At 44.2% G+C, this 21,990-nt stretch overlaps 2 protein-coding genes across 7 annotated transcripts in view; one reads left to right on the forward strand and one right to left on the reverse strand.

Annotated features, from left to right (window-relative positions):
- The window catches only part of LOC749371 (serine/threonine-protein kinase SMG1-like), a 44,787-nt gene extending 29,220 nt beyond the window's left edge, over window positions 1–15,567 (reverse strand). For 2 of the 3 annotated variants that reach the window (XM_063796320.1, XM_063796319.1), the window contains exon 1: window positions 15,070–15,567. In XM_063796320.1, the coding sequence (XP_063652390.1) occupies window positions 15,070–15,164 (95 nt within the window). In that variant the 5' untranslated portion in view covers window positions 15,165–15,567. 3 annotated transcript variants of the gene reach the window in all.
- Window positions 15,568–15,573: 6 nt separating this feature from the next.
- LOC745676 (RNA polymerase I-specific transcription initiation factor RRN3) overlaps window positions 15,574–21,990 on the forward strand; it is a 30,622-nt gene continuing 24,205 nt past the window's right edge. For 3 of the 4 annotated variants that reach the window (XM_016928678.4, XM_016928682.4, XM_016928683.4), the window contains exons 1-4: window positions 15,576–15,924; window positions 16,748–16,878; window positions 17,749–17,933; window positions 19,726–19,834. In XM_016928678.4, coding sequence (XP_016784167.2) covers window positions 15,865–15,924; window positions 16,748–16,878; window positions 17,749–17,933; window positions 19,726–19,834 — 485 coding nt within the window. In that variant the 5' untranslated portion in view covers window positions 15,576–15,864. Of the gene's footprint in view, window positions 15,925–16,747; window positions 16,879–17,748; window positions 17,934–19,725; window positions 19,835–21,990 lie in introns of all 4 variants that reach the window. The other variant, XM_016928679.4, reaches the window with a different exon arrangement.

Genomic DNA, 21,990 nt, shown 5'->3' on the forward strand with positions numbered 1-21,990 from the left:
TCAAAACAAGTTTTTACAGTCAATATAGAGCAACTTAAATACTTCACTGAAGAAAGCAGGTAATCTGTTGCTACCAACAATGTGTTTCCAACTAGGAAGCATCTGATTTCCAACTAAACTGTAAAACCAGGAGCAGCTTCCCCGTTGGTTAGAAATAAGGTTTCTAAATCCCCTCAGTTATGAACACTGAGATTTTTTTCCCAAAAAAAATCTGTGTTTTCAGAAATATAACAAAAAAAAACTGGAATAGAGCCACCGTCTCAGAAATACCTGAAAACTCCCTAGTTGCCAAATTATTTTAATACAAATTGATCAAAGCATCCCCAACCAGAACTCAGGTTGTAAGCATTCTGAACCGAAAAGCACAAAATGGTTTAGCATTTATAAGAAATTTCTATTTTTATACAATCTTGACTGCTTAGGTTTCAAAAAATGTCAATGTCAGGCTGTTAGCACCAACAAGATCATCCCAGTCCAATAAATAGAGAACTGTTAAAGAACGGAAATGAGCACTTAAAATGAGGCAATCAAAGCCACAAAATAGAAACTGCAGATATGAACTCCAAGAAGCAGGCATGAATGTTAGGCTAGTTAGTTAGAAGAGCTGAAAGGGATATCATCTGCCAGAATTAGTGTCTCAATTTAGTGAAAAAAGAAAATCTATCTGTTAAGTCTAAGAATCCTAGCAAGGATCCAAAAATACCTCTACAGCCCCTTTAATATTCTAAAAATATCATGGAGAGAAAAAAAAAGAAATGCATAAATTTCCCCAAAACGATCAAACTGAAGTTAAAGCCTGATGTACATGCCACATGAGAGGTAAGTTTCTAAAGCTCATACCTCAAAAATCGCCTTTGGGATGTTTTGCATCAAGTCAATCTGTAAGACAGTCGTTACGATATTAGTGAAGACAGTGGGTTAAAACATTTGTTGTTCAAACATGGAGCAAATATCATTCATGAGTTAGGTGCCTTTAGTTGAACTATGGTCCCATTAGGGTTCATACATTAAAGCAAAAATTGAGGTGGAAAGACACTCTGTGCCTTACAGGATAAAGAGGCTTAATGTGGCAACCAAAAAAATTTTAGTACATAAGAGAATTTAAATGTTAACTATAACATACAAATCACATGCAAATATAGTTACCACTTATTTTAGTTACCTATTCTCAATATACAGAAAAATGCCACAAATCTAGGAGGCCATTCGTTTCAAATGACCGGAATCCTCAGACCTCACACCAACAAGCCACCATGTGCTGGGGATGGTATCGCCTGACTAAATGTAGCCTTGCAGTCCATTCTTGTAAGTATTAGAGAGAAAAAGAGAGAGAGCGTCATCTCTGGAAAGTGTGAAGTCAGGGACTTCCCTACTAGGAAGCATTTCCATAAAGCACCCCAAAATGACTTGATGCAAACACCACACCTAGTGGTGTCACTGGAGTAAGCATCATATTACTTCAAATTGCTTTTACCTAGGTTTATTAAGGGATTTTGCTCTCATGGTGAGATCTAATTTGTAATGGATATAAACCAGGAAATGAGATTTGCACTAAAGCCAATGAAGTAGGAATGTACTTATTCTCTAAAGTAGCAAAGATAGTCTCACTGTCACAGAGCAGTTACAGGATATGTTGCTTTCCATACTAATGGTTAATACCACTTGGAAATGATTTACCCTTCAAAAATAAATTCAAGGTTTTCCCCTGTAATGCCTCTTACCTGGATTCAAACATGCTTTAATGAGGAATAAGAGAAAGGGTGAAACTATGAATAACCCTGGGCCTTGTATCATTACATTAGAAACACTGCTCTAAATACGAGTCTATGGCTAAAATATTAATTTGAGAGGCTCAGGGAATTTATTATACAAATCTCTTCTTGCAGAGAACTTTTAAGTTCAAATTTAATAAAACAAAACAGAACCATTCCATGTCAAAATTGTAAATGAGTATGCATCAGTTTTGCAATACTGAAATATTAAATTAATATAATTTATTGGTAAAACTAGCTTAGCTACCTAAGTATTAAGTGTCTATAATAACCAAATCTTAATTATCCATTTATGGGTGATTTGTTTCCTTTTTTGAGACAGGGTCTCACTCTGTCACCCAGGCTGGAGTGCACTGGCATGACCATAGCTCACTGCAGCCTCGACCTCATGGGTGCAGCCTCGACCTCATGGGTTCAGCCTCTCAAACAGCTGGGACCACAGGTGCATGCCACTCCATTTAGCTAATTTTTTATTTTTATGTTTTTTGGAGACAGGTGTCTGATTATGTTGCTCAGGCTGCTCTCAAATTCCTGGACTCAAGCAATCCTCCCACCTCAGCCTCCCAAAATGCTAGGATTAGAAGCATGAGTGACCACATCTGGACTGTCACCAATTTTTAACTGTCAACTAAACAGCCAATATCGACTGATAAAATATACTTAACTATTGTAAAACTGTCAAGAATTGTATCTTCACCAACGAGAGGTCTGGCTTTTACCTGTGAATTCTGGAAGGTAATCTCTAAACTCTTGAAATGTCATACCCAATAAGAGGGTCCTGGCCAGGAGCAGTGGCTCACACCTGTAATCCCAGCACTTTGGGAGGCCAAGGCGGGCAGATCGCTTGAGGTCAGCATTTTGAGACCAGCCTGGCCAGCATGGTGAAACCTGTCTCTACTAAAAATACAAAAATTAGCCAGGCATGGTGACGGGCACCTGTAATAATCCCAGCTACTCAGGAGGCTGAGGTTTCAGTGAGCTGAGATCATGCCACTGCACTCCAGCCTGGGCAACAGAGCAAGACTATCTCCAAAAAAGGGGGGGGGGGGCAGCGGTGGGGGAAAGTGTCCTTGTTCATCTGGGGGCTTTAGGCCACAGCAGAGTCTAATAATGTGGCTTATGGTGGGGGCTTTGAGTCACATGGATCAGCTTGGCCTCCAGTGGGGCTGGAGACTAAGGTTAGCCACATGGGCATGCAACCATGGAACCCCAGTAAAAACGCTGGACATAAAAAATAGAGTGAGCTTCCCTGGTTGGCAATAATCCATGAGTATGGTCGCACATCAGTGCCACCAGGAAGGTGTCATTTTTCACAACTCTACAGGGACAGGACAATTCGAAACTCCAACATTTGGAACTTCCCCGAACTCTGCCCTATGCACCTCTACCCTTGGCTCGTTCTAATCTGAATCCCTAAACTGCAATAAACTCTAACCATGGGTATGAGAGCTTTCAATGAGTTCTAGTGAGTCCTCCTGGCAAATCATCCAACCTAAGAGTGGTCTTGGCCAGGCACAGTGACTCAAGCCTGTAATCCCAGCACTTCGGGAGGCCCAGGCAGGCGGATCACTTGAGCTCAGGAGTTTGAGACCAGCCTGGCAATATGGTGAAACTGTCTCTAAAAAATATAGAAAAACTAGCCAGGCGAGGTGGTGTGTGCCCATAGATCCAGCAACTCAGGTGGCTGAGGTAGGAGGACTGCCTGAACCTGGGAGGGAGGAGTTCAGGGCGCAGTGAGCCGTGATCATGCCACTGCACTCTCGCCTGGGTGACAGAGAGAGGCCCTGTCTCAAAAAAAAAAAAAAAAAAAAAGAGTGGTCTTGGGAACCCCCAAACTTGCAACTAGTATTAGAAGCAAGGGTCATCTTATGGACTGGACTCCCTCTTACTCTGCACTCATATTTAAAACCATTAAATATACTGTAGCTCAAAAAAAGTTGCTTGTTTGTTTTGAAAAAGGGTCTCACACTGTCGCCCAGGCTAGAGTGCAGTGGTGCAATCCGAGCTCAAGCAAACCTCCCACATCAGCCTCCCAAGTAGTTGAGACCACAGGCTTACTCCACCACGCCCAGCAACTTTTGTATTTTTTTGTCCCATTCTCTACAACATTCCCAAAATGTTGCCCAAGCTGGTCTCGCACTCCTGAGCTCAAGTGATCCACTCACCTCAGCCTCCCAAAGGGTTGGGATTACAGGCATAAGCCACTGCACCCGGCCATAAATTTTGTTTTTTAATAACATTTCTAGCAAACATGATAAAGATTTGACTTCAGTGTTGCTTATTTTCCTTCCAAGGAACCTCTAATATTCTCTATTTTCAGAACTCCAATCAAATTAGCCAGAAAGAGCAAACGAAGCCAATAAATCCAGGAGGGCAATAGATCTGATTTTAACCCTTGTTTCACATGCACAATTGTCTTCAGAGAAAAGCTGAAGAAAGTACCCCCTCACCTCCATGCCCCAATGCTCATTTTCTCTGACTTCAAGTGGGCCTCTGATGCTGCCCACATTTCCCTCACCAGGTTTCTTTCCTTTCCAAAACATCTGTAAAACTTTCTGCACCTTCTTCCTTCTCCCACCACTACCAGTGGATGACCTTATAGATTTCTGCTCCATGAGAAATAGAAGCCATTTGACAGCACCCTCAGCAAGAGCTAACATTTTAGCTCCTAACAAGAGCTAGTGGGCAACTGATCCAAGCAGTTTACATATGTTTATCATGTCATTTCGTGTTCAACACAATCCTATTAGTTATAACTTGATAACTAACGTTTCATAACTGGCCTAAGGTTGCACAGCTTGTAAAAGGCAGAGTCAGAACTCAGACCCAGTACTGTCTAATGTTTGAGCTCTTCAACACTCCATCACTGCCTGTCATCTTCCTTCTAATATATCCACAAATTCACCTGCATCTGCACATACAGCTTTTCTTCCCATCATCTTCGCATAATGGAACAAATAAACCTCCTATCCATAGAAATCATCTGGATCTGTCTATTCCCCCCATTTTCCAAGGTATGTCTTGTCTTTTTTTTTTTTTGAGATGTAGTCTCGCTCTGTCGCCCAGGCTGAAGTGCAGTGGCGTGATCTCGACTCACTGCCTCCCGGATTCACGCCATTCTCCTGCCTCAGCCTCCCAAGTAGCTGGGACTACAGGCGCCCACCACCACGCCTGGCTAATTTTTTGTATTTTTAGTAGAGACGGGGTTTCACCATGTTAGCCAGGATGGTCTCGATCTCCTGACCTCGTGATCCACCCACCTTGGCCTCCCCAAAGTGCTGGGATTACAGGCTTGAGCCACTGCACCCGGCCTGTTTCTTCTGTACGTTGCAAAATCTCCCATTTTACTACTGCTTATCACATCATCAACATACGAGCACTCTCAAAAGTCTTACTTTAAAAAAAACAAAAACAAAAAATGGCCGGGCACGGTGGCTCACGCCTGTAATCCCAGCACTTTGGGAGGCGAAGGCAGGCAGATCATAAGGTGAGGAGATTGAGACCACCCTGGCCAACACGGTGAAACCCCGTCTCTACTAAAATAGAAAAAATAAAATTACCTGCGCGTGGTGGCACGCACCTGTAGTCCCAGCTACTTGGGAGGCTGAGGCAGGGGAATCGTTTGAACCCGGGAGGCAGAGCTTGCAGTGAGCCGAGATCGTGCCACTACACTCCAGCCTGGTGACAGAGCGAGACTCTGTCTCAAAAAAAAAACTAAAGGCCGGGTGCGGTGGCTCACGCTGGTAATCCCAGCACTTTGGGAGGCCAAGGTGGGTGGATCATGAGGTCAGGAGTTCAAGACCAGCCTGGCCAGTGTAGTGAAACCCCGTCTCTACTAAAAATACAAATATCAGCCAGGCGTGGTGGCGGGCTCCTGCAATCCCAGCTACTCAGGAGGCTGAGGCAGGAGAATCACTCGAATCCGGGAGGCAGAGGTTGCAGTGAGCCGAGATTGCACCATTGCGCTCCAGCCTGGGTGGCAGAGAGACTCCATCTCAAAAATAATAATAATAATAATAATAATAATAATAATAATAATAAAGTAAATTTAAAAATTAAGAAAATAAGGCCGGGCACGGTGGCTCACGCCTGTAATCCCAGCACTTTGGGAGGGCGAGGCAGGCAGATCATGAGGTCAGGAGTTTGAGACCAGCCTGGGCAACATAGTGAAACCCCGTCTCTACTAAAAATACAAAAAATTAGCCGGGTGTGGTGGTGGGCGCCTGTAATCCCAGCTAGTTGGGAGGCTGAGGCAGGAGAACTACTTGAACCCCGGAGGCGGAGGTTGCAGTGAGCCGAGGTCGCGCCATTGCACTCCAGACTGGGCAACAGTGTGAGACTCTGACTTAAAAAAAACAAAAAACAAAAAAACCCTTTAACTGCCTTTCTCCCTCTATCAATCTAATAGCCTGGACTCTTCACAGACAAACCTGTTGAAAAATTTATCTTCCTTGCCTTCATTTACTTTTTAACCCACTTTAATCTGGGTTCCACCTGCAACACACCACTGAAGCTATTCCTACTAAGGTAGGAACTGCCACTCAAGGCCTTCTTGGCTTTAAAATCCCATGAGCCTTTTTCAGTTCACCTTACAATTTCTCAATACCACTCTAAAGTTTATGAGTTTTTTAGTTAACTTTAATTCCAGTGACTCTTTCTACTTTATCCCAATCCAAGTATTCTCCTCCTTCTTCACTTCATTTTTTTTTGTTTTGTTTTGTTTTTGAGACAGACTCTGACTTTGTTGCCCAGGCTGGAGTATAGTGGTGCAATACTGGCTCACTGCAACCTCCACCTCCAGGTTCAAGCGATTCTCCTGCCTCAGCCTCCCAAGTAGCTGAGATTACAGGCCCCTGCTACCACACCTGGCTAATTTTTGTATTTTTAGTAGAGACGGGGTTTCACCATGTTGGCCAGGCTGGTCTCGAACTCCTGACCTCAAGGGATCCACCCGCCTCGGCCTCCCAAAGTGTTGGAATTACAGGCGTGAGCCAACGTGCCCGGCCCCTTCTTCACTTCTTTAACCAGCTTAGATTTCATTGTGTATCATTTCAACAACACTCTTGCCTATACCCTTAACTCTTAAGATTCTCATCACACCCATCTGGCAAAACCCCAATCCTGGATAAACCCAACGATCCATCAATAAGCACCACACTCCCAGGTCCTCCAGTGTTTACTTCCCATTCTATACATGCACTATCCAGACATTCCCATTCTCTTCAAATTCCAAAATATCCTATCACCTCCCCTCCCCATACACACATTCTACTTCACCAACAAGAAAAAAGGTACCAGCTGGGCACGGTGGCTCACGCCTGTAATCCCTGCACTTTGGGAGGCCAAGGCGGGTGGATCACTTGATGTCAGGAGTTGGACACCAGCCTGGCCAAAATGGTGAAACCTCATCTCTACTAAAAATACAAAAATTAGCTGGGTGTGGCGGTGCGCACCTGTAATCTCAGCTACATGGGAGACTGAGGCAGGAGAATCGCTTGAACCCAGGAGGTGGAGGTTGCAGTGAGCCAAGACTGCACCACTGCACTCCAGAGCCTGGGCAATAATAAGAGCGAAACTCCGTCTCGGGGTGGGGTGGGGAAGATACCATAAAATACTTGCACCCGATTCTAGACCTTACTGAGGATTCCATCTACTTCCACCTTACTGTAACTTTTCAAATACTTTTCCCACTGGACTAAATCCCCCCCATAAACATGCAACACTTTCTAATGTATCCCATTGAAAAATACAAAAACATATAAAAAGGAAAAACTCCATCAATCCCACGTCCCTCCATCAAACAATCTGCCTTTACTTGCTGCAGCCAAACTAAAGTTGTCTAGATTCCCCTCTCCCATTTCTTCACTTCTTCTAGCTCCTTAACACACACTGGTCCAATTTCTGCCCCATCACTCTTGGCAAAATCCATTATGACCTCCAGGCTGCTAAATCCAAGATACAGTTCAGGCCTCAATCTGCTCATCCTTTCAGCAGCTTTCAGGGCTGCTGAGTAGGGTTGAGCAGTTTTGCCCTGCACACAGGTGCCCTGCAGAGGAATGAGGTGGGCTGAATGAAACTCCTTTTTTAAAAATTCTTGGCTGGCATAGTGGCTCACGCCTGTAATCCCAGCACTTTGGGAGGCTGAGGCGGACAGATCACTTGAGGTCAGGAGTTCAAGGTCAGCCTGGCCGATATGGCAAAACCCCATCTATTAAAAATACAAAAATTAGCTGGCCGTGGTGGCGGGCACCTGTAATCCCAGCTACTCGGGAGGCTGAGGCAGGAGAATCACTTGAACCCAGGAGGCAGAGGTTTCAGTGAGCCGAGACTGCGCCACTGCACTCCAGCCTGGGCAACAAGAGAGAAATTCCATCTCAAAAAAAAAAATTGTTTATGCCAACTAATTGTACACCTAAATGCACCAAGTTCATGACTTTCTCCTTGCATTTATTTATTTATTTATTTCTTAATTAGGTCTCACTCTATGTTGCCCACGTTGTAGTGCAGTGTGTGATTACAGCTCACTGCAGCCTTGAACTCCTGGGCTCAAGAGATTCCTCTGGTCTTAGCCTCCCCAGTAGCTAGAACTACAGGTATGGAGTGGCTCTCTGCCTTTATTTCTAACCCAAGCTACCTTACAACCTTAAAAAGAGATGCTGCTTCGCCGGGCACAGTGGGTCTCGCCTGTAATCCCAACACTTTGGGAGGCCGAGGAAGGCGGATCACGAGGTCAGGAGATCGAGACCATCCTGGCTAACACGGTGAAACCCTATCTCTACTACAAATACAAAAAATTAGCCAGGCGTGGTGGCGGGCACCTGCAATCCCAGCTACTCGGGAGGCTGAGGCAGGAGAATGGCGTGAACCCAGGAGGTGGAGCTGGCAGTGAGCCGAGATTGCTCCACTGCACTCTAGCCTGGGCGACAGAGCGACACTCCATCTTAAAAAAAAAAAAAAAAAATTTATATATATATACATACATACACACACACACACACACACACATACACACACACACATCTCCCTAGAAGCATCAATATTTACTGAATTAGAGTATTTCATTACCTGTTATAAAAAACAAACAAACAAAAAAACCTTCCATTATACTAATTTATAAAGGAATCAAAACAAAATGGGTTGGGGGGGTCCAGGCACGGTGTCTCACTCCTGTAATCCCAGCACTTTGAGAAGCCAAGGTGGGAACTTGAGGTCAGGAGTTCGAGACCAGCCTGGCCAACATGGCGAAACCCTGTCTCTAATACAAAAATTAGCCGGGCCTGGTGACATGCGCCTGTAGTCCCAGCTACTCGGGAGGCAGAGGCACATGAATCACTTGAACCCAGGAGGTCGAGGTTGTACTGAGCCAAGATCGTGCCACTGCACTCCAGCCTGGGAGACAGAGTGAAACTATGTCTTTAAAAAAAAGGCGGGGTGCAGTGGCACACACCTGTAATCCCAGGACTTTGGGAGGCCGAGGCAGGTGGATCACCTGAGGTCAGGAGTTCACGACCAGCCTAACATGGTGAAACCCCATCTCTACTAAATATAAAAAAATTAGCTGGGTGTGGTGGCACATGCCTGTAACCTGATCTACTTGGGAGGCTGAGACAGGAAAACAGCTTGTACCTGGGAGGCGGAGGATGCAGTGAGCCGAGATTGCACCATTGCGCTCCAGCCTGGACAACAAGAGCAAAACTCTGTCTCAAAAAAAAAAAAAAAAAAAAAAAGTTGGGGTGAGGGGAAGGTTCAACTTAAAGATACAATTACTAAGTGTTTCATAAGGAATGACTTATATCATAATGGAGTAGGAGTTTGACACCAGCATGGGCAACATGGGGAGGCCCCATCTCTACAAAAAAGTAAAAATAAAAAATTAGCGTGCCAAGCATGGTGGGTCACACCTGTAATCCTGGCACTTTGGGAGGCCAAGGAGGAAGGATCACTTGAGCCTAGGTATTCAAGACCAGCCCAGGCAGCATGGCAAAACCCCGTCTCTACAGAAAACAAAAAAAAATAAAGTAGCTAGGGTGGTAACATGCACCTGTGGTCCCAGCTATTGGGAGGGTGAGGTAGGAGGACTTATTGAGCCTGGGAGGTGGAGGCTGCAGTGAGCTGCGATGGTTCCACTGCACTCCAACCTGGGCAATGGAGCGAGACTCTGTTTCAGAAAAAGAGAGAGGAGGCCAGGCGTGGTGGCTCACGCCTGTAATCCCAGCACTTTGGGAGGCCAAAGCGGGTGGATCACCTGAGGTCAGCAGTTCAAGACCAGCCTGGCCAACATGGTGAAATCCCATCTCCACTAAAAACACAAAAATTAGCCGGGCATAGTGGCATGCACCTATATTCCCAGCTACTTGGGAGGCTGAGACAGGAGAATCACTTGAACCAGGAGGTGGAGGTTGCAAGTGAGCTGAGATTGTGCCACTATACTCCAGCCTGGGCGACAAAGTAAAGCTCTGTCTCAAAAAAAAAAAAAAAAAAAAAAAAGAGAGAGAGAGAGGAAAAATAAATAAATTAGCCAGGTGTGGTGGTATGCACCTGTGGTCCCAGCTACTCAGGAGGCTAAGGCGGGAGGATTCCCAGAGCCCAGGAAGTCAAGGCTGCAGTGAGCAGTGATTGCACCACTGCACTCCAGCCTGGGCAACAGATCAAGAGCATATCTCAAAAAAGGGGAAAGAAAAGAAAAGAAAAACATAAAAACAAATGTTCCTTTAATTTTTATTTTTTAGTTTATTATGGCTGTTTTACTCTCCCCCAAGTAAAACAGCCATACACAATTTGCTGAAATTTTCCTTAGTGTACTTTGAAATCTGTGGAACAGAACTGGCAATCGCTAAATTCTATTTAACTCTAGTTCCATTTAATATTAGACTGGTGTGGAAGTAACTGTGGTTTTTGCCAAAACCGCAATTACTTTTGCACCTACCTAACAGGTATAAAATATGTAACTTCACTTAATTTTATCCTTTATGTATTTCCCTATATTATGTACCTATGGACATCAAACTTAGTACAGACTGATAAAAGCCTGAATAGACAACTCTGGTTTCAAAAATCCAGCTTCTCACAACATCAGACATACTAGTATACGGCTTTTCTAATTTCACAACACATTTCCATTTTTTGGTCTTTCACAATAGAGAAGATGTGTGTACTTTTGAATACTCTGATCTGTCTACAATCTACCCAAATTGGAAGGTGTTTTTATTATACAGTTTCATCCTTTTAGAAATATAGAAAGATCCTAAGTTTGGGCACAGTAAGACACTCAATATAGATCTACTACTAAACAAGTAAGACCAATTACACAATTAATGTCCTAACACCCCGAGTGGAGAAGTAAAATCTACTTGTTTTCTGTTGACTTGAATGCTTTCTCTTCTTTGCTGAATTAATCAATCTATTTGACTCCAATGTCAAATTAATCAATGCCACTTTAGAATATTAAAATGTACAATTATGAATTACACATTTAATTTTAAAACACATCATTCTGATCTCTGTCTTGATTGATACTAGAAGATTATCTTCCAAACTAAGGTGGAAAAAATGACAGACTTTAGCTATTGGCAATGATAGGTCATTTTTTTAGGGAAGAGGAGTAAAGAGGGCCACCTCCATAGGTCAGACATCACTTTGTTCTAAGAAGCCACCACCCCTGTTTCTTCATATGAAAAAAACCAGAGGCATCCAGTGGTTCCCAAAACCTTCTCAACTTTACGCTTGAGGAACCCACAGATTTCAAATAATACATCTGACCTAAGACCACTCATTTGTTTAACCATTCTTTTTTTAATTCTTTATTTCTTTTTGAGAAGGAGTCTTGCTCTGTTGCCCAGGCTGGAGTGCAGTGGTGTGATGTCGCTCACTACAACCTCTGCCTCTCAGGTTCAAGTGATTCTCCTGCCTCAGCCTCCCGAGTAACTGGGATTACAGGCATGCACCACCACATCCCGCTAATTTATTTATTTATTTTTTTTTAGTAGAGACGGGGGTTTCACCATGTCGGTTGGCCAGGCTGGTCTCGAACTCCTGACCTCAGGTGATCCACCCACCTCAGCCTCCCAAAGTGCTGGGATTACAGGCGTGAGCCACTGCCCCCGGCCTGCTTAACCATTCCTAAATGTCGGGTGCAGTGGCTCACACCTGTAATCTCAACACTCTGGGAGGCTGAAGGTGGGCAGATTGCTTGAGTTCAGGGGTTCAAGACCAGCCTGGGCAACGTGGTGAAAACCCCATCTCTACAAAAAATACAAAAATGAGCCGGGCTGTTGGCAAGCGCCTGTAGCCCCAGCTACTTGTGGATGCTGAGGCAGGAGGCTTGAGCCTGGGAGGTCGAGACTGCAGTAAGCCAAGTATCTGTGCCGCTGCACTCCAGCCTGGGTGACACAGCAAGACCGTCTCAAAAAAATTGACAGAAGAGTTGACTGAGAGCACAGTGAATGAAAAGGAAGACTATAAGCCAGTGCCATATAAATGCTTACTGTTGGAGGTATGCTTCTATGGAACACGGGTTTGCTCTCTTGCCATATGACATTCACATATTCAGCCACCTGGAACACTTCCTGTCAGTATGTGTGAAGTATCATGTGTGGTCAAAATTGTCTCAACAGTCATTTTCCACACCAACTGGCAAACTAACACTAAAAGAAATCAACAAGTATTGCTTTTTCAAAAGCCTAAATCGGCTGAGTGCGATGACTTACACCTGTAATCCCAGCACTTTGGGAGGCCAAAGCAGGCGGATCACCTGAGTCAGGAGTCCAAGAACAGGCCGGCCAACATGGTGGAATCTCGTCTCTACTAAAAATACAAAAATTAGCTGGACGCCTGTAATCCCAGCTACTCAGGAGGCTGAGGCAGGAGAATTTTTCCCTGTAACCGGGAGGCAGGGGCTGCAGTGAGTCGAGATTACACCACTGCACTCCAGCCTGGGAGACAGAGCAAGACTCCATCTCAGAAGACCAAAAAAAAAAAAAAAAAAAAAAAAGCCTACGTCAAGGAAAACAGAACCAAAACACCAGGGACAAAATGGTACATAAGAGGCAAAAAAATTTTCACCAAAATTATTCAGATGAACCATAATAAATGTGCCTGCATCTGAAGATGTTCTAAACCTTCATTTAAGCAAGAAGCAAGATCAAGATCTGTTCCGTCAGTTACCTGGAGTCTGTCATCTTTCTGAATAGGGGACAGAATCACCTCAAATTTAACTAATAAAAATTTATGACTTGGCAAACACCCCAGGTATTTTTATTGACTAACAAATCAGCTATGACAATCTTAGCAACAAATCAAGTTATGCTATGGGGTATGTCCACACTTCCCTGTTCCCTCTACAACAGGAGAAAATCAAATTTTTCCAACATCCTAACAAACGGTTACTGCCTGTAACCAAATGTATCACAGTATCGTCTAGCAAGGCGTTACATCCTGAAACTTTCCTACAAAAAGCACAGCTTCAAAGAAACCTTGCAAGCTTTCTTGTAAGCTCCTCCCTTCCCCCATCGCCCCTCCCCAGAGCCAAGAAATAAAGCACTTGAAAGAAACAACATGGATAATATTTATTAATAGCTCATGTACATATTCCATAACTACATAAGCCATTTGGCTTCACACCTGTCAGCAATGAAGTCAGCTGGCCCTAGCACGTGGCTGCGACTCTTCTCTATTTATTTAGAACTACAAACTACAATTTACACTTTTCCAAAAGCTGTAGGACTATTTGGGAAGGGCACTTTATTCTTCTAAAAGGTTACTAAATTCTCTTATATACTTATACTGATCACAATACTGAAAAATAATAGAAAATCCATTGTCATTCATTTACCACCTAATTTGTTAGATGCCAGAAAATCAAATTTCACACATTTCAATAAAAAGGCAAAACTAAGCATGTCAATCATAGGAAAAAAACATACTTAACTAATTTTATTTAAAGCACTCACAAACTCTTAAGTGGTACAAGACAAGTCAACGCTGTTTATCGAACAATTTTTTTTTTTACGACTAAACATCTCAATTCTAGACTCAGGCACTAATTATTAAAGTCATCTAGTTATATACACCAATTCTCAACAGACACAGGTTTTTTTGGAAAGGCATATTAAACAGACTAAGATGTGTACTACCCATTAGCCAAAGATAATTTTATTGATTTTTCTAACGAGTCTTCAAATGTTACATTCTAACATCTTAGCAAATTATTTCCAAATACTGCTGGAATTACATGTAACTATCAGGAAACAAAAGGGCTTCTCAACAACTTGTGCGTTCTACATTATCTGGCCAGTTTCCGGACAATTATAATACAATTGTGCTCCCAAGTAGGAGAGTTCCATGAATCAATTATCCCTAAAATATATTTCTGTATATTTAAGGAGTTCTAAGCATTGGGTTAAATTCCAAACAGACTCTGAATACAAGCATTTATTTAGTAAGAGAGGTTAGAATAAATCAATCCTAAATTAGGCACAGCTGCCCTCCCCCCATTGATCAAAAAGACAGAAAATTACATTTATTTAAAAAGTTAATGTTCCTAATATATTCAAATCTAACTAAGCCCCAAAACGGTCTGACATCAAATCCTCCATAAAAGAGGAAATTCTCTAGACTTCTAAGTGGGTGCCCAGAGTTCACTCAAGTGTCCAGGTATGAATTACGATTCACCAGAGTAACCGGCCTTGCACTTAGGGAAAACTTCCATCGCCCAAGACCAGAGTGGGTCGATCCCATCAACAGTCACACAATCTCATCTCACGCTCCCACTAATGAATGTTCTGCCTAAAGTCAGAGCAATGCCTTAGCTGGAGTTTTGTTTTGTTTTTTTCAATATTACCACGTGGGGGTCACAGAAAGGAACAGAGGTTAGAAGAGCTCTCACGTGGCGGCTGAAAGACTGGGGAACCGAGAAAGTGAATGAGTAACAGGGAGGGTCCTGGACTCTCAGGATCTCCCAACTCGGGGTCAGGGGGAGGCGGTAAGTGGAATGCCCCCCGCCCCCCCACCCCCGCCTCTTTCTCACCTCCTGGTCCCGACCCTAGGCCAGTGCCACCGCCGGGAGCCCCGGGTCTCGGCTCCAGCCCCGGGCTGAACAAGCAGGGAGGGGAGAGGCACTTAGGCCTCGCCTCCCCGCGGCCTTCCTCCCCCAGCCGGGGTGGAGGAGACCCAGGAAGCCGCGCCCGGCTCCCGGGGGTGGAGGGCCTAGGCCGCGCCTCCCAGCCCCGCGGCCCTAGGCCTCGGCCCGCCCGAGGCGGAGCCCAGGAGGTCGGGGCGGGGTCCCGGGCCGGTCACCCACCTGGGTTGCCAGTCATTCCAGCTCCGCGAATAGTTGGTGCCGTTGGTGCCGCCGCCGCCGCCGCTCAGCCGAGACCCCGGGGCTCTGCGGCTCATTACCTTCCCCGACACGACATGGCCAAGCGCCGCCGCCGAGAGAAGCGCGAGTCGCCACCCGAACCGGCCGCCGCCAACACCCCGCTCCGGCCCGGGGCTGAGGAGGAAGCCGAGAAGGAGGAGAAGGAGGAGGCGGCGGCGGGCGGGGGAAGAGGACGGCCGTTCCGGGTTCCGCCTGAGCCCGCAGCACAGGACGAGGAGGCGGGAGCGGCGCGGTGAGAGAGAGGCGGATGAAGGGGAGGCGACGTCTCTTCCAGGGCCGTGCGCGGCCCACGTCGCCGGGGCCCCGGAGGACGAGGACGACGAGGAGCAGGCGGTGGCGGCAGCTCCTCACGCTCACAAGGCCACTGCTTCCCCGCCTCCCGGCTCCGCCCGCCGCGCCGCCGCTATCGCACGGCATGCTGGGAGCGAGAGGCGCGGTCGGCCCCGCCGGGCCTGGGGAGAGAGGCGGGTCCTGTCGGCGGGGATCTCCACTACTGCGGCCACACACTTCTCCCAAACGCTTCCCGGAAAGCACCGGGATTTTAAAAACTTTAGGCTTTGTCTTTTCTTCTTCTTCTTCTTCTTTTTTTTTTTTTTTTTTTTTTTTGGTGGGGGAAACAATATAGAAGGCTTTTCCTTCTCTGCAACGATTTTGTGGCTTCCTAGAGGTCAGGAGAGTGTTGGTCATGGGAAAGAAAGTTGAATTCAGTCTGCCCACATGGGCGTGCCTAGCTTTAGAACAGCGCTATTTAGGAGAAGTTGGAAGTTACACCGTTTGGTGAGAAGCTGTGTCTGTTTTTTTCCATGATTGGCATAATTAACTCAAATACCAGCTGTACGTTAGTCCGTATTTCTGTTCATGGTTGAGTTCAGTGTGTCCAGAGACCGGAAGGTGCTTTGCACTCACAGGAGTGCCCATGTGGAGCTCCATGGGATGTGAATTATTGTTGGTCACCAGTTCTGGCTGACATTGGAATCACTTGAAGAGTTTTTATAATATGTGGATTCCAAAGCCCTGTCACAAACCTATTGAATTTGTACCTCCCAGGTTGAATTTTTTGTTGTTTTTTGTTTGTTTGTTTTTTGAGATGGAGTCTCACTCTGTCACCCAGGCTGGAGTGTAGTGGCATGATCTCAGCTCACTGCAACCTCTGCCTCCTGGGTTCAAGCGATTCTCCTGCCTCAACCTCCCAAGTAGCTGGGATTACAGGCACCTGCCACCACGCCTGGCTAATTTTTGTATTTTTAGTAGAGACAGGGTTTCTCCATGTTGGCCAGTCTGGTCTCGAGCTCCTGACCTTGGGTGATCCACCCGCCTCGGCCTCCCAAAGTGCTGGGATTACAGGCGTGAGCCACTGTGCCTGGCCCTGGGTTGATTTTGATGCTTAGCTAGGTTTGGGATCCATTGGATTATTTAACACCCGAGGTGCCTTTTGTTTGTAATGATATTCTCTCAACGTGTTTTAAAAATGAAGCCCATGAGATAGTTATGAGATAGTAGAACTTTTCGCTACATTGGTGAAGTAAAAATCTTGGGATTTTGATAGCCAGATTATCTTAGGCATTAAAAAATATCACACCGACGCCCTCTCTTTTTATAGGGATTCGCAGAGGCATTTTTGGAACATCTTTGGAAAAAATTGCAGGATCCAAGTAATCCCGCCATCATCAGGCAGGCTGCTGGAAATTATATTGGAAGCTTTTTGGCAAGAGCTAAATTTATTCCTCTTATGTAAGTAGCCTAATTTTCCGAGTACTTTTTAATATCATGCTTTAAAAAGAGTATAGCATTGTCTCAAGTCAGAAATATCTCCCATATGTTTTTGGCATGTTTTTAAAGTGAATAAAATTCCTACTCTGTGCAAGATGTTTATATTTCTAAGTGGTGATTTTAGAATAAAGTGTCTCCTTTTTTATATATAAAACCCTGTGTGTAAGGCTTTTGTCATCTCTTTTGTGTGGTTGCACTTAAAGATCCATTTGTTTTGTGGATAGAGGACAGTGTTGTATACTGTTTTGATTCTTTTTGTAGGTTTGTCATTTTTTCATTTGCATTCCAAATCTATTGTATCTGTTAAAGCTGAAGAAAACCCCTTTTAAAGGTAATAGACCTATCTAGGAGGCCAGTTTCTTTCAGTGGCCCATGAAGATATCTTTCGACAAGGATGCTGTTGAAACCCTTCCCCAAGAACAAAATTATTCACCATAGGACTTGACTGGATGCATCAGGGAATACTGAAGTCCACCACACTGTCTTTCTCTTGAGAGGTGTTGGTGAACATGTCCTATTTGGCCAATCACCCTAAGAGGGTTGCCTTTGAGATGGTTAGGAGAACCTGCTTTCCATCCCTTGGGACGTTCTTAGGGGCTCACCTGTTCCTAGAAGGTCAGAGCTACTCTGCCTTGTAATTGGAAGGTTGTCTTCCTACGCACCCATCCTTATCCTTCCTTTCTTTGCTTTTCCTCTGTACCCATGGGTATGATTTAAAGAAACCTATGAACTTACTTAGCATGGTTTGTAATGAAAGGCAGTTGTGTGTTTTTATGTTATTCTGGTTTTTTTATGAAGTGTAAAGTTGACTTGAATTTTTCTTTTCTCTAGTACTGTAAAATCATGCCCAGATCTTTTGGTTAACTGGCTGCACATATACCTTAATAACCAGGATTCGGGAACAAAGGCATTCTGCGATGTTGCTCTCCATGGACCATTTTACTCAGCCTGCCAAGCTGTGTTCTACACCTTTGTTTTTAGACACAAGCAGCTTTTGAGCGGAAACCTGAAAGAAGGTCAGTGTTGTGGGAGTGCTGGACTGGATTTTCCTTGTGTTCTTGTCACCCTTCAGAATGGTGATTCATTACTTTTTTGAGATTTTTATAAAAACTGGATTCAGAAAACTGCATGTACACTCAAACTTTTAATAATAATTTCAAGCAGCTCATAGGCCCCTACAAACCCCTTAAGATAGATTTGAGCTTGAGAACCCTACAAACCCCTTAAGATGGATTTGAGGTTAAGAAAGAGGTTTCTGCCTTTGAAGGTTTGAAATGTGAAGATGTCTCCAGAGGTGAGGCTGAGCCCTGGGCTGTGCCAGCGCCCTGTACAAAGCTTCAGTTGGATGCACCTTCTCTTTGTTGTCCTTGTAACAGCCCAGTAAATGGCAGGTATTCTCCCTTTACAGACAGCACCAAAGCACAGGAAAGTCATTTTCCCAAGATCACATGGTTACTGGCAGGATTAGAAAACTGAAGCCAGGTTCAGCTGACCCTAAAGTTTGAGTTATATAGATTACACTCTGCCTGAAGCCTTGAGACTTAATTGACCAGTATTGTTTTGCTAATTTCTAAGAGTTACTTAGAATTCAAATCTATCAGTTGAAACTTATTAGATTAGTGTTTTTTAGTTGAAGAGAGTCTCCAAGAACAGTGTTTATAAGTCATTGTAAATTGTTCTGTTTATGTTTATGAATAATTCATATGGTTTTGTGGGTCACTTCCTCTAAACCAGGGTCTGTCAAGCCTGCATGATTGCCATTTGGGCTGCATCATCCTTCATCGTCGGGGGCTGTCCTTTGCACTGTAGGATGTTTAACAGCCTCCACCTACTAGCTGCCAACAGCAGTCCCTGACCACCCCCAGCTGTGACAACTAAAAGTGTCTCCAGACACTGCCAGGTGTCCTCTGTGGGGGTTGCAGTCTCCTTAGGTTAACAGCCACAGCTCTAAACTGAAAGTTGTACGTGTTGCATTATATATGTTTACCTACATCCTACATGCTTCTAAAAGATGTTGTATGAACTAGTAGGATGAGGTTTTATCACAAGGTAAGTAAATACAAGCTCTGCTTTTCTTTGTATAAATTAATGCCAGGGATCTGAATTAAATATCTTGTTTTTGTAAGCAGTGACATCTCATTTAGGTAATTTTTATTGAAATATGCATCAAAGAAACTCCTAAGAAAATATACTTAAGTACAAGTTGGTCAGCTTGCCTCTTAAAATAAATGTGATGTCTTTATTTTACTCATGTAGGAAAGAATTGTATTCATTAAGTCTAAGAAAGTGGCTTCTGTCTAAATTTGCCGTCCGTTGAGGTAGAAGGCAAATTTGGAGTTTTCTTGTTTAGAAAAAAAACTACAGATGACTACTGTGCACCTGAAAACAGCACTCAGCTTCACTAACGAGACATGCAAGCTAGAATCAAATTGCTGTTTTGTTTTGTTGCCTGTCGTGATTGTTAGCTGAAACCAAATCACAAGGTCTTTTTCTCCCTCTGTGTTATCTCAGCATACACTGAGCTTACAAACATATGAACTTCACGTTGTCGTGGAATCTTACAGCCTGCTACTTCCTAAGTTTCCTTTAGAGAAGCTGCCTTGGTGACCAATGAATGTGGTTAGCCTAGTGATACTCTTCTGGGCCATATACTGTGTGACTATCTGCATGGACCTTTATTTAAAGCATTTCTGCAAATAATTTTTTTAAGTTTTTTTTAAATGTGTGATAATTTGTGCTTTTAAAGATATCTTACACTTTTCACTTATTTGTACCTTTAAAAAATGTTTTTTTTTTTTTAAACCAAAGGTTTGCAGTATCTTCAGAGTCTGAATTTTGAGCGGATAGTGATGAGCCAGCTAAATCCCCTGAAGATTTGCCTGCCCTCAGTGGTTAACTTTTTTGCTGCAATCACAAAGTAAGTTATTTATGCTTTCTTGATGGGAGTTAAAAAATATTTTTTTATTTATGTTTATCTAGTATTGTAAGAGTCTGTTAAATTTCTATGAAATTAGTAACATTATAAAAGGCCAGGCGTGGTGGCTGACGCCTGTAATCTCAACATTTTGGGAGGCTGAGGTGGGAGGATTGCTTGAGGCCAGGAGTTAAAAGACCAGCTTGAGCAACATAGTGAGACCCTATCTCTATAAAAAAATTTTAAAAATTAGCTGGGTGTGGTTGCCTGTGCCTGTAGTCCCAACTACTCAGGAGGCTGAGGTAGGAGGATCACTTGAGCCCAGGAGGTCAAGGATGCAGTGAGCCCTGATTGTACCACTGCATTCCAGTCTGGGCTCCAGAATGAGACCCTGTCTCTTAAACAAACAAAAACAACCCAGTCCTTGCAGGAAATACTGTGATACAGCTATTGTTTTCATACTTTGATGGCATTGGAAATTACTACTACTTCTTATCCAAAGGGCAGCACTTTGAAATAATTATGGCAACCAGTAAGCTGAGAGGGGCAAAACCATAGATGCTTATTAGAGTGACTCCTGTAATAGTAATAGAAATAAACTGGACATGAGGCAAATGTTGACCTGTAAGAGATTGGTTTAGAGAGTTCTGTTCTCTCAGGTCTGGTAGCTATGGCTAATCCATAGCCTTTCCTCTGTGCCAGGCAGTTCTAAGCACTTTACATAGAACTCATTTGATCCTCAAACAACCCTCTAGGATGAAACCCTGTTTATCGACAGGGAGGTAGAGGTACAGAGAGGTGAAATTACTTGCCTAAAGTCATAGAGCTAGACTGGCAGCACAGATTTAAATGTAGTCTGGCTCCTTTGTAAGCTTTCACTAAGTTATTCTGCTTTATGGAGAAAGCGAATTGGAGAATTGAATATTCAATGAGGATATTTAGGCCAGATCATAGCTTAAAATCTTCAAGAGATAAGAGCCAGCAGCTTGCTGAGCTCTGTCAGCCTCTTTAGTTCTCCTTTGCTAAGTGTCTGGTTCAAGGTGTCCTCTCTTCTGAGTCTCAGTGATAGTAAAGGATTAGGAAAAGGCATAAAGAGACCAATAAGCAACGGCGGTGAGTGGGTGGAGGCTTCAGCACGTTGGTTAAGATGGTGAGCAGCTCAAAGAGTGAGGATGGATGAAGCAAAGCAGAGGCCGCTGTCCCTGGTATGTTCTCGGGGTGGGGACAGAGGACTGCATTTGTGAACCATCTGGTCCAGGGGCTCTCGATTTGGGGTTGGCATGCGCATTGGAGGGACAGAGTGTGATGCGATGTGAGGCTAAGAGCAGGGGATTGAAATAAAAGTCTCTGCCTAGGTACAGATATGGTAAATAAAGGCGTGTACCATTCTGTAGCTGTTGCTTTTGCCTGCTTGATGCTTTTGAGATTGAACCATATTGACACAAAGCTTTAATTTGATTTTAACTGCTGTGTTATGTTCTGGGAATCTTTTTTATTGAGTCTTTGTTGGGATTTCATCTGTTAGTTTTTGTCTTTTTTTTTTTTTTTTTTTTTTTTGAGACAAGGTCTTGCTCTGTCACCCAGGCTGGAGGGCAGTGGCGTGATCTTAGCTCACTACAACCACCACCTCCCAGGCTCATGCAGTTCTCCTGCCTCAGCCTCCCGAATAGCTGGGACTACAGGCGCCTGCCACCACACCCAGCTAATCTTTGTATTTTTAGTAGAGACGGGGTTTCATCATGTTGACCAGTCTGGTCTCAAACTCCTGAGCTCAAGTGAACCACCTGCCTCAACCTCCCAAAGTGCTGGGATTACAGGTGTGAGCCACCGCGCCCAGCCGGCTGTGTTAGTGTTTTAGTGCTCAGGAACATTCTTGTGTGTGGGCACACGCTTCCTTGTCACACACCCGGAAGTGCGGTCAGTTGCGGGGTTGTAGGAGATGCAGATCTTCAACTTTACCTGATAGTGCAAACCACCCTCCAGTGTGGTTTTGCTGATGTGTCCTCCACCAGGAGGAGGGGTCAAGTGCTGTGAGCCTTGGCTAACAGGACAGAAATCAAAGTGTGTGGCTTGAAGTTGCCATGGTGACCTGAGAACCTGAGATGGAGAGTGACAGAAGTGAGATCTAAGTCCTCATCTTGGAGAAGCTGTCCAATAAA

This window comes from Pan troglodytes, chromosome 18, assembly GCF_028858775.2.
Source record: "Pan troglodytes isolate AG18354 chromosome 18, NHGRI_mPanTro3-v2.0_pri, whole genome shotgun sequence".
In the NCBI taxonomy this organism is placed as follows: domain Eukaryota; kingdom Metazoa; phylum Chordata; class Mammalia; order Primates; family Hominidae; genus Pan; species Pan troglodytes.